This window comes from Phocoena phocoena, chromosome 3 (genome assembly GCF_963924675.1).
Source record: "Phocoena phocoena chromosome 3, mPhoPho1.1, whole genome shotgun sequence".
NCBI lineage: Eukaryota > Metazoa > Chordata > Mammalia > Artiodactyla > Phocoenidae > Phocoena > Phocoena phocoena.
In genome coordinates this window covers 75,907,786-75,923,792 of record NC_089221.1, presented here as the reverse complement: position 1 = coordinate 75,923,792, position 16,007 = coordinate 75,907,786, and the positions used below count along the sequence as shown (strand labels likewise).

Here is a 16,007-nt window from a genome sequence, read left to right as displayed (position 1 = left end):
ATTGACATATAGTAGGACTTCAGTCATATGGCTTCTTTCCTTTCAGATTTCTGGGTTTTCCAGACTATCATGGTCTTCTACTGTGGACTTTTAAAGAAGTTATTTTCCTTCCCAGCTGTGCCTCCACCCATTCCTTGCTTTAGCTGTGTTCCATCTAAGGTCTGTCTCTTAAACAGTCTTGATTCCTGTGTTCAGTCTACCCCCGCCCCCCCCACTGCCATTCTCCAGCATTTTTCGTCACTGCTCATTCGTAGTGGAAGCAGTAAGGGAGAGAATGGGAGCTAGGAACCACACCAACAGATGCAAGAAGCAGAGGCTTTGGACGGAAATGGCAGTTGCAAGTAGTTCCAGTGCTACCAGTTGCAGCAAGGCCAAAGAGGAAAATAGTCTGAAAAACTAAAATGTTAAGATTTTCACCGATTTAAAATTCTACTATTCCTAAACAGTCAAATATTTGAAATTTTTTGTTACTGGGTTCATTTGTAAACAGCTCTTGATTGAGATCCTCTGGAATTTGACCATTCCCCTCCTCTAGTAATATAATATGGAAGGAAGTGCTCTTTAAACTGTAAAGAACCATAACAATGTAAGGGAGTATCATGCTGGATGATTAATGTGGTTTGATGTGATGTGAAGAAAAGTTACAGATCATCACCATCCATTGTGTGAAATGTCAGCCAGATGAACAAACAGACCAAAGTTTTTTCGCTCTGGTAGTCAGTCTATCAACTGTATATTTTTCCAGGTTTGTAGAATTTTAATCCCCAGATTTTCTACTTTTGCACTAAATCCTCAGCCTTTTCAACTGTTAATTTTATATCATTTCACAAATGGTCCTCAGTATCTAGTGCCTTCAGACACTGCCACCTTAAATGTAAGTCAGCATGTGTCAACAACAACCAAAACAAAATTCAGCACAAATATTTATAAATGCAGACATATTCATAGACTACCAGAAGACTGTGGTGTTCTTATTTAGTAACTTCAACAACAATCTTCCTAGATCTCTAAGTGTTCCTGTTTAGAAAATGAGAATAAGGACATATAAGTTCTTCATGAGCCAGGTGGATTCACTGTTGTGGAATTTGGGGGGTTATTATCCAATGTCAGTTTAAATTTCTATATTCTAGTGCCATTGTAATCCAATGATAATCTATTTTTAAAATAAAATCTAGAAGCAGGTAGTAAACTGCTTAATAATGAATGTGAAGTATTGAATTAGAGTATTATTTTATGCTTTTAAAAATATTATTGAGGGCTTCCCTGGTGGCGCAGTGGTTGAGAGTCCGCCTGCCAATGTAGGGCATACGGGTTCGTGCCCCGGCCCGGGAAGATCCCACATGCAGCAGAGCAGCTGGGCCCGTGAGCCATGGCCGCTGAGCCTGCGCGTCCGGAGCCTGTGCTCCGCAACGGGAGAGGCCAAAGCAGTGAGAGGCCCGCGTACCGAAAAAAAAAAAAAAAAAAAAAAAAAAAAAAAAAAAAAAATATTATTGGTACTGCCAGGTGAAGTTTTGCAGTAATATTATGGTGTTCATAACCAACGTTGATTTTAAGATTTGCACATTACATAAGCAGAAACCACAAGGCACAAAGATTTAAGGTGCAGGAATGCTGCTGAGGCAGCATTAACAGTGAATTAGATTCCCATTAGGTACTATTTAGTGAAAGGGGATGTTCATATGCAGGGTTTAAAGAAATTTAGGAGAGAGACATTTTTAATTCAGAATGCCAACAGGCATCATTTGGTATCAGAAGTGTGGCTTGCATTGTTTTCTGTGTGAGTGTTCATCACCATTCAGAATTCTCCCTTTTTTTTAATGCAGTAACGTATTTTTGATAGACAATAAATTAATAGTAAATGATAGAGAAATTGCTCTTTTTTAGAGGGAGAAAAGACATTTGATGCAAAGAAAGAGTGAAGGCATGGCTATAAAATTCAAGGCTACTAGATACTGTATTGAAACTACTTTCTTTATTAAGCTTTCTTATATTTGTTGTGTCAAGTCAGTTACTAGTGTTAGTAGAGTTAGAATGTTTATGATTCTTTTAATCTAGAACTATTATTTCTCAGTTTCTTTATTTTGCAGACCACTGATGAATTCTTCCATTTCTTCAAGCCAAGTGGCTCTTTTTTTAAGTTTTAGAACAATTTAATTTTATAGAAATAACATTCTATAGAGACAAGTTAAAATGTAATCATTTTTCAGCCTAAAAGAAAGCAAAATGACATTGATAATCTTTGAAGAGAAAGATCTTTGTGGTCATTTAAAAGACCAAGGAATTACAAGGCCATGGTGAAGAGCAGGCTAGTTAAATTGGAAAAGTCAAAGACATCTTTCTTTACTGATGTGCCATCTACTAAAAATTAGCAGAAGTTAGTCCTAAGTAGCTAACAGTGAACCCCTGGTACAACTCCCTGAAGCACTGAAATAGGCCGTGGTAGAAGAAACTTATAAAAGAAGCCCTCAGGGATTCCTCTTTTTTTCCCCTGTGATGCCTTTAATCCTTGAATTGTCAAAACCACGTGGAAAATAATAGAGCTGCGTAGTTCTAAGACTTAAGTGGTATTGTCTTTTGCAAAGAAAACATTAGGTCTTTTCACACCTCTGTACAAGAATAAGGCATGTGTTCAGTGTAGAAAAGAGTAAATTTGAGCAAGAGATGCATATTGCTTTTTCATTTTTAATATATTACTGTTATCTATGACTAAGCAGATTGCACCCAGTAGGGAAAAAAATTGTGGCCAATATTTTATTTTCCTTTTTAAAAACAGATGATTCAACGAGAAGCAGATGTGAAAAGTAAGGTGACTGCTGTGGCGTTGACAGACTCTGTTCACAATGTGTGGCATCAAGAAGCTGGCAAAACGATTCGAGAATGGATGAGAGAGGTGAGATGATTTTTTTCTGTGCTGAGATGAATGAGTGTGAGCCTTTATATCTTGAGCAGCCCCACTAACTTATATCACCTCCCACCGCCAAATTCCCTTTCTGGAGGCAGAAAGAGGGAATAGAGAAAACTAGACATGGTTGAAATAATAATAGGAAACCCTTCTGAAGAAAGACTACTTTTTTGAAAGCCCTCCTCCCATTTTTCTTTCTCTTTTTTCTTTTTTTGGCTTTCTATAGAATATCCCCGTTTTCTTTTTCTTTTTTTTTTTTGGCTTTCTATAGAATATATGTATGCATACAGTATATAGTAGGAACTTTGGCTGAATAAGGTCATGACCTGTTAGGAAGTTATTATTCCCTGATTTTTAATTTTGGTATTTAGCATTGGTACTGCTTAATTACAAGAAACAAGCCCAATATACATTGTCTCATTCTTTTCTTCAGAAGTGGTCGATAGGTGCCCCTCTTAAATGGATGGCTCACTGCTGCCAGTAGGGGGAGAAGAAGTGAAAAGCTGAAATAGTGTTTTGCAGACCCTTGAGCTAGGAGAAACCCAGGGGCTGGTCATGGTCCAGCCTCAGGCTAAGAAAGCTTTTTCACGCTTCCTAAGGGCTTGTGAACCTGAGAATTTACAAGGACTCATTGAACATGCTCCCATTTTTCAAACAACTTTCAGCTCATTATTTCCTTGATTCCTATTACAGATATATAGCTGAAATTTCTTTTTTACTTATATTCACCTTCCTGATATTATAAGCAATTGACATTAGCCACGCCATGCTTTAGCAATTGTTTAATCAGATCAATACTTATATTTATATATGAATGAGCTGCTTGACCTGCCTGATTTTCTTCCAGTTTTTTTTTTTTAATAGAATACCCAGGTATTTATTCAGCTGACCTCTCACCATAGGTACAGTAACTTCTGCCAGTCCTCATGGTGCACCATAAGGACCAGAGAGTTAATGTTTGAAAAGAGTTTTGAATAAACAGAAGGACTAGGCTATATAATCCCCTAGTGGTGTTATCATATCCCCAATCTGTTTTCACTGTTGTTATTCTCCATTAGAAAAAGTATTTTCATCATGCAGAAGTCCAAAATATTTTTACTCCTCACAATGAACATATAAAGGTGGGTTTTTTTTTAATCTATTCTAACACCCAGGTGTTTTCTGACCACATTACTTTTCTCCTTTCTCGTTTCACAATTTAGCTACATCCTTAATTTTCATTACCAAGGACCTAAATTCTTCCAAGAGAAATATTGTGTATTTTATGACTGTACTTTCTTATGCAGTTTATCGGTCCAAATGGATACATAAACAGCTCCCAGTATTATATAACTAGTAAGGTTTATAAATGATCTGTTGGTACCTTTTTCCCCCACACACAGCCAATATAGAATTTAGGGCTTATCCCAAACAAGAAGCATCCCTGTTTATCATGTTTTTTGATTGCGAGTTCTTCATGTCTCATTCCAGGTGACGAATATAACAGAATTTATTTAGATTTACTTTTTAAGTATTTCTAAGATCGGATTAGGCATCCCCTAAAAATCAGCATATATTAATCTGTGCATTTTTTCATCTGACTGAAATAGGCAGTAATTGAATTTATCTTAATTTTGTCAAAGCTGTCAATAATTTTTTTGCAGACATAGCTTTTATAAAATTTTTGAAAATTTTATAAAATTTGATAAATGACCTAGTTCTTTCAATTCCCTTGATTATGCCTTAGGCATAAAGAAGCGTGAAGAGTTTTGTGTTATGACGTACCAAAATTCAAACCCCAGGTCAATCACTTACCTAGCTGTGTAGTCCTGGACAAGTTTCTTAATATCTTTGAGATTCAATTTTCTCATCTATAAAATATAATACCTATCTTATAAACATGGCTGGGAAAAAATGCATGTAAGGAAACAGCACAGTTGTTGGCACTTTAAAGAAGTTCAGTAAATCACAGCTATTATTATTGTTACCTTTTCACCCCAAATAATATAAGCTAGATGAACACTGTTCTCCTTTTGTTTCATGAATGATTTGCATATTCAAAATATCTTACAAAAGAGAAGTAATTCAGAACAAGGGGTTAGGAGAACTGAGTATTGATAATGATGCTGGCTTAGTCACTCACTAGGTAAAACAGTAATTAAGGAGCTAGAATGAACTACCTGGGTCTACCAGGTACTCTGCCAAGGCTTACTGTCTTTAGAAAGCCACTCTGCCTTTCTGGGCCTGTTTCATAATTGTGAACTAGACATAATAATTCCGATTTCATCTATTTCATGAATTATTGTGAGAATCAAAGGTGATAACCAAGAGGAAAACCCCTTGAAAACCAAATGGTACTACATAAAGAAATCAACTGTATTATTGTAGAAAACACTGTAAGATCCCAGAGATAAAAATGATTAGATCATTGTTGATGGGGCTTTGAAATCATCCCTGCTCAGAGCTCTCCACTGAAACAAGAGCAAAAAAAGGGATATCTTTCAGATGTCCTTGCAGGAACTCACCTCAATGTGTGATCCCCTAGTGGAGAATTCAGTGTGGTTTAGCAAGGTTAGAGTCCAGGATTTCCCAACACTCAGGATGAAACAGCGTCCCCTCTTCTTTCTCCTTTTCAGTCCCTGTGCACTCTGCAAGACTCCGTGAAATACTGAAGAGCAAGCAAGCCTGGATTCAGCGATTAGAAAGGGCAGTTGTCTTGAGCACAGGTGTTGGGAGAAGCCGTGGCAGGGCAACCTTTGTGCCCTCCACCGCCCACTGCCCTACCACCTCGCTGACTCCAGCTCCATTTAAAGTCAGCTCAGAAACTGAGAGAGTTTGCAGATATCCCCGCCAAGAAAAACACCTCAGCTGAACTGGCACGTTATGCATAAAAACACCAGTCTGGTTGTAGATGAAGCCTCAGTGCTTTTGGCCTCTTGATGATTGGCTCCATTATTTCACCAAACAGATTGGCTCCATTATTTCACCAAACACTGCTTTAAAATGTGGAAGTAAGATAATGGTACAAATTGCCTAGTCATTCTTGTTGTACTACAAATTAGTAAAGCTGTTTGTTGTTTTACAAACATGTTTAAATTAATATGGTAAAGTTGCTGATGTTAAGTATTCATTTACTATAGAAAGCTGATTTTTTAAAATTAGCACAGTGAAAGAAGGTTAAGTACTGTATTCTTGTATTAAGTGTATAACTTTAAAATTACGATTTCTTTTAAAGAAAGAAGGTCAGGGCTTCCCTGGTGGCGCAGTGGTTGAGAGTCTGCCTGCCAATGCAGGGGACACGGGTTCAAGCCCTGGTCTGGGAAGATCCCACGTGCCACGGAGCAGCTGGGCCCGTGAGCTACAAATACTGAGCTCTGCGCGTCTGGAGCCTGTGCTCCGCAGCAAGAGAGGCCGCGACAGTGAGAGGCCCGCGCACCGCGATGAAGAGTGGCCCCCGCTTGCCACAACTAGAGAAAGCCCTCGCACAGAAACGAAGACCCAACACAGCCAAAAATAAATAAATGAATAAATAAATTTAAAAAAAAAAAAAGAAAGAAGGTCAAAGAGGGCTACTATGGCAATGATTCCAAACGAAATATACTCCCAACCAAAAGACCAAGCATACATACTAAGCCAGCCTCATGAGAAGAGGTAGAAAGTAACCAAAGGCAGCTCCTGAAAGGAACTTCTTACCTCAGGCTCCAGGCCTGTAAAGTCTGAGTGAACAAGGATGAACCCACTTAACCTAAGAAGGACATTATGCTAAGTGAAATAAGCTAGACACAGAAGGAAAAATACTACACGATATCACTTATATGTGGAATCTTAGAAAGTCGAGTACACAGAAGCAGAGAGTAGGATCGTGGTTACCAGTGTCAGGAGGGTGGGGAAACAGGGAGATGTTGGTCAAAGATTGCAGTGGTATAGAATGCACAAGTCTAGAGACCTAATGTACAGCATGATGACTATATTTAATAATACTGTTTTGAATACTGGAAGTTTGCTAAGAGAATGGATTTCAGGCTGTTTTACCACACACACTGAAAAATGCTAGCTATGTAAAGGAGAACATGTTAATTGGCTTGACTGTAGTTATTTCACTATGTATATGTATATTAAATCATCATGTTGTACTTAAATATATAGTTTTTATTAAAAAAAAATGGCTGAGTGGGTGAATGTCATTTCCTGACATACCCCTGGCCTCTGAAAGTCTCCAGCCAAGCCCGATGTATGGTTCTACGTGATAGTCATGAACCCTTAGCCATCACCATTCAGTTCTGAGTGTCAGTCCTGGAAACACAACCTGATAAGTAGTAGTTGTTCTTGTCTGAGGAGGACACAATGCCTTCCATATTAAGCATCAACCTCTAGACACTGATGATTTATAACTCATAAAAATGAATAAAAATCTACGCTCAACCAGGGCAGCATGCATCTCCAAATACTTCCAAATATCTGGCACAGGAATACCTAGTACCTACTTTTCTCTTTAAACATAGTATATTAAGTTGTAAAGTTTTTATAAAGTGTTTTAATTCATTTCATATCTACACTGAAATATTGTCAACCTTGGTTTAAATAGTCACTCAGCACTGTTTTGGCCTATAGGCACTTCTAGTTTATACTAACAGCTCCCAAACTTTTGGATTTCACAAAGGCAATTTACAACCACAAAAACCTAAAGTTTTAATTTTAATTTTAAAGTCATAATTTCAGAGTAAAAGACCTTTAAAGCTGAAAACACTTAACTTTAAGACACTCACTGTATTGCCTTTTTTTCTCTTATTCCCTCAGACCCAGAGAAATTGTAGTTACAGGATCCATCCCAATCTGCTGGCTCTGGCTAAGGGCTTCTTTCTCTCTGCTTGTTGGTCGGGATGAGGCGGGGCTGCATCTGAGGCTCAAGCATGGCTCTGTTGGTACCTCTAGTCCAGCATGCCTTGTTGTCTGCTCAGGGCAACTGAGAATAAGATCTCTGAGGTCTGGGAACACACTCCAGCATGATCTGGGTTTAGATAGGGCCTTCCTAGTGGGCTGCTTCTGTCGTCATCCAAGACACTTAGCTAGTGTTCATCTCAACTGAAGAGCTGGGATAGGGTTCAAATTGGGGCATTGAGAAGAGGGATAAAATAAGCATTAGAAAAACAGTGAAAAGAGATTTGGTTTCTAAACTATAAAAACACATCTCAGAATAGGGGGTTCCATTTGATAAGATGGAATTTCAGATAGATTGAATTCATATGTAGTGGCTGTATGTCTTTCTCATATTTCCTTCTTTACATATATTTCCCAGTTTGTTTACATTATTTTGTTTCATTATACTCTATCATATGGCAAACATATTTTTAGCTTGTTTTGTCCTTTTCTCTCTATATTTTTCCCAGTGGGATAGAAATGTCACACAAACATGCACATACCATACGTATGCGTCAACTTATGGTATCAAACCTTTACAATTCTATACCAGTACTTTGTCATTGCAGAGAACTTTTGGACACATTTACTTTAATTATAGGATGTTTGTTTTCTACCCTACTTTTATGAGAGATCAAAGCCTAAACATGTGCCTAGATAAAAACTGAAATTTCAGGATCATAAAATGTAAACCTGTGTTTTGTTTTAAATGTTTGAGTTAAAGGTGACCTGGATAAAATCCATTTTGTTCAGCTTTTAATGTCAATGATGAGTTAGAAAATGACTAATCGCCTTAATACTATAATGTACCATCACTGTTACTAATACTGGAAATATCCTATAAGACATAGTTTTACATATGTGAAGTGTAAGTGAACAGTATTAAGACTGACATATCACCTGGGTAATAGCCGACTCTCATCAGATTTGGAGGTACTACTAGGATGAATAATAATTAAAATATATACCTAATCGCTGCCTGTCTGTCGGTAGAGCTAATTGCTGTCATTGAAAAGACTAAATTGTTTAAGAAAAAGAGAGAGAAAGAGAAAGTCATTCTTCATTGAAGCTATCTCCCTGTATCATTGGAAACCTATTTTTAGTACCTATAGAAGTCATGATTTTTGAATTTATTAGGGATTGTGATGAATGATAAAACAAATCATCCATTTACATATCTTGACACTGCTTTGGAGAATACTCATTTCTTACAAGCAAGTGTCACACTGTATATAAAAGCTGGCTAATTGTGTGCTAATCTTCTGCATTATCTAGAACTCTCTGAGGTGGTATTCTATCAATAGTAATATTAATTTTATTTATTTCAAATGTACGAAATATCTTCTAAAACCCTATTTCTTTTATAATTTCTTCTCCCTTACATTGTATAATTTTGCATTCAGCTGCTAATTAAGATTAGGAGTGAAAATTATAGAATATATATCCACTTTAAACCCTCAAGCTTTTATAATACATGAAGATAGTAATATTTTATCCATTTTAAATGTAAAAAGAGAGAAAGCAAAGCAGTTAAGAACATTACTAGATGTTGTGTTTGTTTTCATGGTTTTTTTTTTCCACACAGTTCAATAGTTTCATTGATCTACTGTTTCTTACAAAAATCTGCCATGCTTTGTGAACTTCACTTTCTAATCTCATACAGCAACCCTTCCTTTATGTTATTCCTGCTCTCCCTGGTCCCAGAACAGTAGGGTTGCCTTGACAAATCTATTCAAAAGCCGTTCCTCGGCCTTTATTGGTGGGGACTGGGGCCTTTGAAATTCTCTCCTCACTGCAACACAGCTGACATCTTCTTCCAGACAGAATGAATTAAGGAAATACAATAAGACACTTGATCTACCAGTCAAGGATCTTTCCACAGTGAGGACGGATTCCATGGTGCACAACCAGGACAGCAAGCATCTAAAAATACACAATACATGCTTGTTTACCAGAATAGCAATCAGCGATTTTTCCAATATGATTGATAGGATGATTTCTTATAAAATAAAATCTGTCTGGAAATTCATTGTGTTTGTGTGTGTGTCTGTCTGCATGTGTGTGTGTGTGTGTGCGCGCGTGTATGTTGGAAATTTTTTTAAAGCCATATGAGGTTAATCACATTTTTAAAGCCAGACTTCAAATACACACTTAAAATGTATGGAAGGAATATAGATTATTTTTATTTTATCTGTCTGAGTTGTAAATCATCATTATCTTAGAAGTTTATCCTTAATATTGAAGCCTTTGTGTCCTCAGACACACAGCTACAATTCACCAGGTTGTGTTTCTTTTGAACTGTTTGATACAGCCTTCATTGAACCAAGTTGAAGTAAAAATTGAATGATAGTAGATTTATATGGGCCAGATTTTGAGGAGTAATTGCAAAATTTATTTCCTCTAGTATTACAAAGACAAAGAATATAGTTTTAAAATATCACTATTCTTTCACATGTTCAAATTAATATTTATTTCCATCTAAAAGTTAAAAATAGATACCCTTTTCAATTTCTTTTAATTAAAATCCTAGCCTTCTCTTATGAGTATATTGCATCATAGTTCACAGAAGGTTACATGTCTTCTTAATATCAGGACAGATAACTTGCTGAATTGTAGAAGATGAACTCTTTTCCAGTCCTATTGGTCATGAATAATTACTGACTATTTACATAAGAGAATTTTTTACAGAGTATGGAAAATAGAGTATACTTATAGTGGTTGATTGTATAGGATAACTTAATCTCTACAGCCTAACAAGTTGGTCTTGCCTTAAATTATGTTTCAACAGAACATTGTCTCTATTACATTGCAGAACTGTTGTAATTGGGTCTCTAGCTCAGAGCCGTTGGACACATCAGTGGAGTCCATGCTGCCTGACTGTCCCCGAGTCTCAGCAGGTATGTGTTTGATGAGAGATGTATAGAGTGCTTTTTATTAAGGTGAAAAAATATGCTAATGAAATGTGGAATTCTATTTTGTGAATTAAGCATCTTGTTCTGCCTTGAATCTTTGAATGAATTATTGGTAACATACAGCATGGGTCTGACCTACTACCAGAAGTGCATTAAGTAGCTGAAGATGCTTACCATCAAACTCCGTAAAGATGAATAGGTGAAACAACGTGAGAGTAATTTAGACAGTTGCTGTTGAAGCTTAGGGAGATTAGATGTACATAAATGGAAAATTAGGACAAGGAAAATTAGGCAGGATCTCAGAGTATTTGTCTCTGATTGATTACCAATTCAGTGATCCAATAGGCAGTCAAGACTGTGAGTTCAGAGAAGAGACATTGCTGTGGCCTAGAGTCTAGAGAAGTTTTTCATGTAAAAGATTTTGGCTGGACCTTGTGTGTTAGATAGGACTTGGATTATAGGAGGACATGCAGGGTGGTATTCTAGGCAAAAGAAACAGAGCAGTATAAGGAGTAAGGGCTGGAATGGATCGGAAGATACTCATAGGGGGCAAAGACAAGACTGGCCTGTCCACTGAAAGAAAAGAGGTAGCGGGGTGAGCACCTGAGGAAGCAGGCGAGCTCCAGACAGTTGAAGAGTGGCATTGATTTCCATCCTAAAAGGTGGATTACTTTAGTCTCTAATCTCTAGGTAAGAGGAAGGAGTGACATTTTTCATTACTTTCTGATTTGGGCTTTCACAATTTTGATAGTAAACACAAACTGAGCAGTGGTGTCTGGTTATGTTACAGAACAGAAATGGGTTTGCTTTGGTCATAGATGCCAGAGAATGAGTAGAAGTTTTGAACATGAACTACCTCATATAACAACCATAAGAGATAGCTAATCGCTAAGCAAAGTTGCGTACATGTTTACACATTTGAAGGAAATAATTTGGAGAACAGTTCAACTACTAGGTAAAGAACTTTTATTATAATTAAATTTCACCATCATTAATACCTAAACTTAAACTTGAACTGAGCTTCACTATCATTATAACTAAACCTTTCAGGTCTGTCAATCAGGGTTCAGTCAGAGCAACAGACTACTAGGTGATATATATGCTACAGTGTGTGTGTGTGTGTGTGTGTGTGTGTGTGTGTGTGTGTGTGTGGTGTACATTAATTACAATATATTGTCTTTATTATCAGTGATTATGTTCTATAAAGTCTCTGAGAACACTGAATTAGTGAATACTGAATCATCACTCCTAGGGAAAATACAGGGTTAGGTTCCTGCAAGCTTCTGGTCACATTTTCATCGACCAATCAATATATAACTTTGTTTTATGTGTGTTTCAGTTTAAAGACGCCTTATTTAATATATATTGTTGATTCACTAACATTGAATTCACAGTCAACAGCATTGTAACTCATGCCCTAATGGGACTTATTTTCTCCATAAGACACATCGCTGTCTTAACACTTCAGCACTATACTTGGACGCCATTTCGGAGAACAAAATCACCAACAAAAGCACAAAAATGTGAAAAACATGGCACTAAATAGTCTGCGAAAAGGACACTTGTTTACAGTACAAGAACTGGAACAAGAAGGCGAAGCATGGCGTTGTTTCACCTTAGTTAGGAATGTGTGTGTTGAGCAACTCAAATTTTTTACCACGCTGCACACGTGCATATCCACAAATGACCACAAAAGCACCATGAGTATTGATTTGGGGGTTTACAAATAAATTTTGATAAGTAGGTGAATTCAGAAATATGGAATTCACAAATAATGAGGATTGACTATGTATAGTAAAGGATTTATTACAGAGATTTGACCTGGGATTTGATCAGAGCTGGTTACGCAGTCTCTATAAGAATGTCGACTTGGCAAGCGATGCTGGAGCTTAGTCTACAGAGCAGACAGTTGTTAAGGGAAGATGTTATGTAAAGGGGTGGAGAGCAAGAATGAGCTGGAACCCATAAGCATGAGCTGGAGCCCATGAAGATGGACTTAAACCCATGTCAGTTCTTGTGGCTTCTGTCCTTGGTGGTGTGGGTGTCCTTTAGAAGCCAGTACCCTTTGTCCTGGTAACCACTGCCTTGTGCCACCAAGTGAACCAGCAGATAAACAGCGTGTGTGAGCCTGAAATTGTTGCTGCTTCACTTTAACTCTCCAAATTTCCCACAGAAGTCTCCCTTTTGTACCATTCTAACTAGAGACACACAGATTGAAAAGGAATTCTGGGAAATGTAGTTCAGCCTAGCCAAATTGCCACATTACAGAGCCTCCACATTTCACCCCTTGTCAACTTGGCACTCGTATACATCTCCTTAAACCAGAAAATCTCCAAACGAAGACATTAATGAAGTCTTGCTTCCACCTAACATGATACAACTATCCCGTGTACAATCGAAAACACACTGAAAAGGAGGATACAAAGCCCATTTTTTGTCCTTGGCTGATAGTTCATTCTTCTCATCTTTGGTATCCTGTAGTTTAAATACTGAGAGATAAAGCTAATTACTATTGACACATCTTACATGAGATGTTAAGGGAATAAGAGAGAAGAAAACAAAAATATTTAGTATATATATTCATATCAAAATGAGGAAATACTCATAACTATTACATTCCTCATTTTTGCAACTGGTCATGTAGTTGTAGCTGGTATGTATAACTACCTTCATTCCATATTCTCTTTGCTTTCAGCAAGCACCTCAACTGGTCATGGTCTCTTGCCTGGTGGGATGACCTGTATCTTCATTCCTGAAGGGTCAGGGCTACTAGCAATCCTGCCTGACTTACATTATTGTAGTTTTCTATTGACACGAATCACAGAAAACATTAACAGATGACCTAGAGAATTTCCTGCACTACAAACACTCCTATTTACCCCCATTGTGTAGTAGCAACTCAGTTTTTCCTTAGTAATCAGGATCAATCACCCTAGCCAATATAGTAACACTCTCTGTTGCTTGTTAATCCAGTGGTATAAGGATTCCAAAGTGGCAAGATGGCAGTTTCAGCTTTCAGTTCAGTGGAATCATTCACCTCATGGAAGCATTCCTCCGTATGGAACCTTTAGACCAACAGAGCCTAAAGTCATGGGAATGGGAAGCAGTAGTTTTGCTAGTAGATTACTAAGGGTGATGAGAAGAGAATCCAGCCCCATTTCTACTCCTCATTCCTAGATCTGGGAGAAACATCACAGTGTATTAAAGGCTGATGTAGAGCACATAACGCACCTGGGAGGACATTGTCTCAGCTCTACAGGGTATTGTCACCTAACCAGGCACCGTAACTGTTCAAAAAGTCATTCCACCATTCTGTCAAGCCTACTGCTTAAGGATAGTGGGGAGCATGGTAATACCAGTGAATGCTGGCAGATCTCAGGCTCTTGCTTGTTCTCTTGCTTGCTCCCTCTGATGGAAGCCAGCTGCCACGTTGTGAGCTGTTCATGCAGAGGCCTATGTGGTAAGGAATCGGTGTCTCTGGCTGAGAGCCAGTGAGGATCTGAAGGCTGCCAACAGCCGCGAGAGTGACCTTGGAAAAGGATCCCCTCCCAGTTGAACCTTGAGATGACTGCAACCTTAGCCAACACCTTGACTGTGGCCTTGTGAGAGGCCCTGAGCTAGTCATCCAGCTAAGCCACACCTCAGGTGCTGGAGCTGATAAATGTGTTTTGTTTTGAGCACATTTTGGAGAATTTTGGAGACGACTTGTTCCACATCGGTAGATAATTAATACAACAGGCTTACTTCAACTCTGGTGGTCGCTCAAGCCTAAGCAGAAAGAAACCTTAACTTTTTTTGAGACTAAAGCTTTGTAAGGTTCTTCTTTTCTCTGATACCTTAGGGTTTAAGAGCAACTCTTTCAAAAAAAGGCACTAAAATGCTCTTTGAAGACAATTTATTCCTACCCTTTCTCTTCCACTACCTCATTAGACTTTGTGGTACAGTTTACCAAAGATAAGATATTGTTTCTTCTTTATCACACTCATTTGATCCTATACTAAGTCGTTAGCTCTTCTCTGAGCTTATACTTAAGCTTATACCATTCAGCTCTTCTCTGACCATATTTTTCGTAGAACAGAACTTGCTACTTTCTGTAACCTTCTATTTCCTGTGGGTGTTTATTCCAACAAATTTGGCTTAAATCAGAAGGAGATTTCATGTATACTCCGCAGCATACACAGTTGTCCCCCACTTTATGAAAGCTTACTTTATGCCACTTCACTTTTATGAAAGACCTGCATTAGTACCTGTTTTCATTAACAGAAGGAAATCCAAAGAGGATTTTTACTTTTAGGAAGAAAGGCGAAAGCAAAGATAGCATTCAGCATTTGTTTTCAGGGAGCCGTTATAGAGGCAGCAAGTACCCTGAGCTGCAAGAGTGGCACCACTAAGCTCCTTCTCGGGGAACTACACTCTGCATCTCAACATCAAGTTGCCATAGCTTAACTGCGCATGTAAACATCCGTGCCTTATCTCGATTTATTTTGGGCATCCACTAGCAAGAGTGCCCTAAGGTAGTTGCTTCTTCACTTTACATCATTTTGGCTTACGAAAGGTTTCACAGGAGTTACTCTACTTTCAGATAGTAGGGGAAACCTGCATCCATTTATTCCTCAAATATTTATTGAGCAATTATTATGTTCCAGGTACTGTTCTGGAAGCTGGGGACATAGCAGTGAACAATAGCTTATAATGACTTTTTTTCCCCCAAAAAAACTGTTTCCTGGCCCTCTGCCAGTGGGTAGTTTGCCCCTTTTGAATCTGGCATCAACACTAGGTTGCATCAATTGAGAGAACAGTTAGGGCCAGTACCCCCAGCATTTTCCATGCCTACTTATAAAAATTGAACAGGTTTTCAATCAAAATCAGCGATTTCCCTCAAAGAGTCCTAAAAAAATGTTGAACATTTTTTATGACATGATCAACATTATTATGACATGATAAAAATGGAATTTTAAAGATTAATTTAGTAAATGAATAAAAAACAGGAGCAAGAAGCCGGAGGCAGTAGACTCAGCAGGATGTGACAATAAAGCCAGTATATGTGGTTGATGGTGTGAATTGGAGTGGTGGCAGTGGGAACAGAGAGGATAGGAGAGCTGTAACAAATATGACTTGGGAATAATCTATGCTCCTTGATGATAAACAGATTGAATGTGGAAGCTAAGGGGAGGGAGAAGACAATGATAAGCTCCGATGAAAAGTAACTGGGATAATGAAAATGTCATTACCAGAAGTACAGGGGAGCTGGAGGGGGAAATCAATTATGGGCAAGAAATGATGAAATTGTTTTATGA

The 16,007-nt window shown here is 38.0% G+C and overlaps 1 protein-coding gene across 2 annotated transcripts in view; it reads left to right on the top strand.

Moving 5' to 3' along the window:
• ARB2A (ARB2 cotranscriptional regulator A) overlaps positions 1-16,007 on the top strand; it is a 384,523-nt gene that overhangs the window by 234,327 nt on the left and 134,189 nt on the right. For both annotated transcript variants that reach the window (XM_065875007.1, XM_065875008.1), the window contains 2 exons: positions 2,774-2,890; positions 10,611-10,695. In XM_065875007.1, the coding sequence (XP_065731079.1) occupies positions 2,774-2,890; positions 10,611-10,695 (202 nt within the window). The remainder of the gene's footprint in view (positions 1-2,773; positions 2,891-10,610; positions 10,696-16,007) is intronic.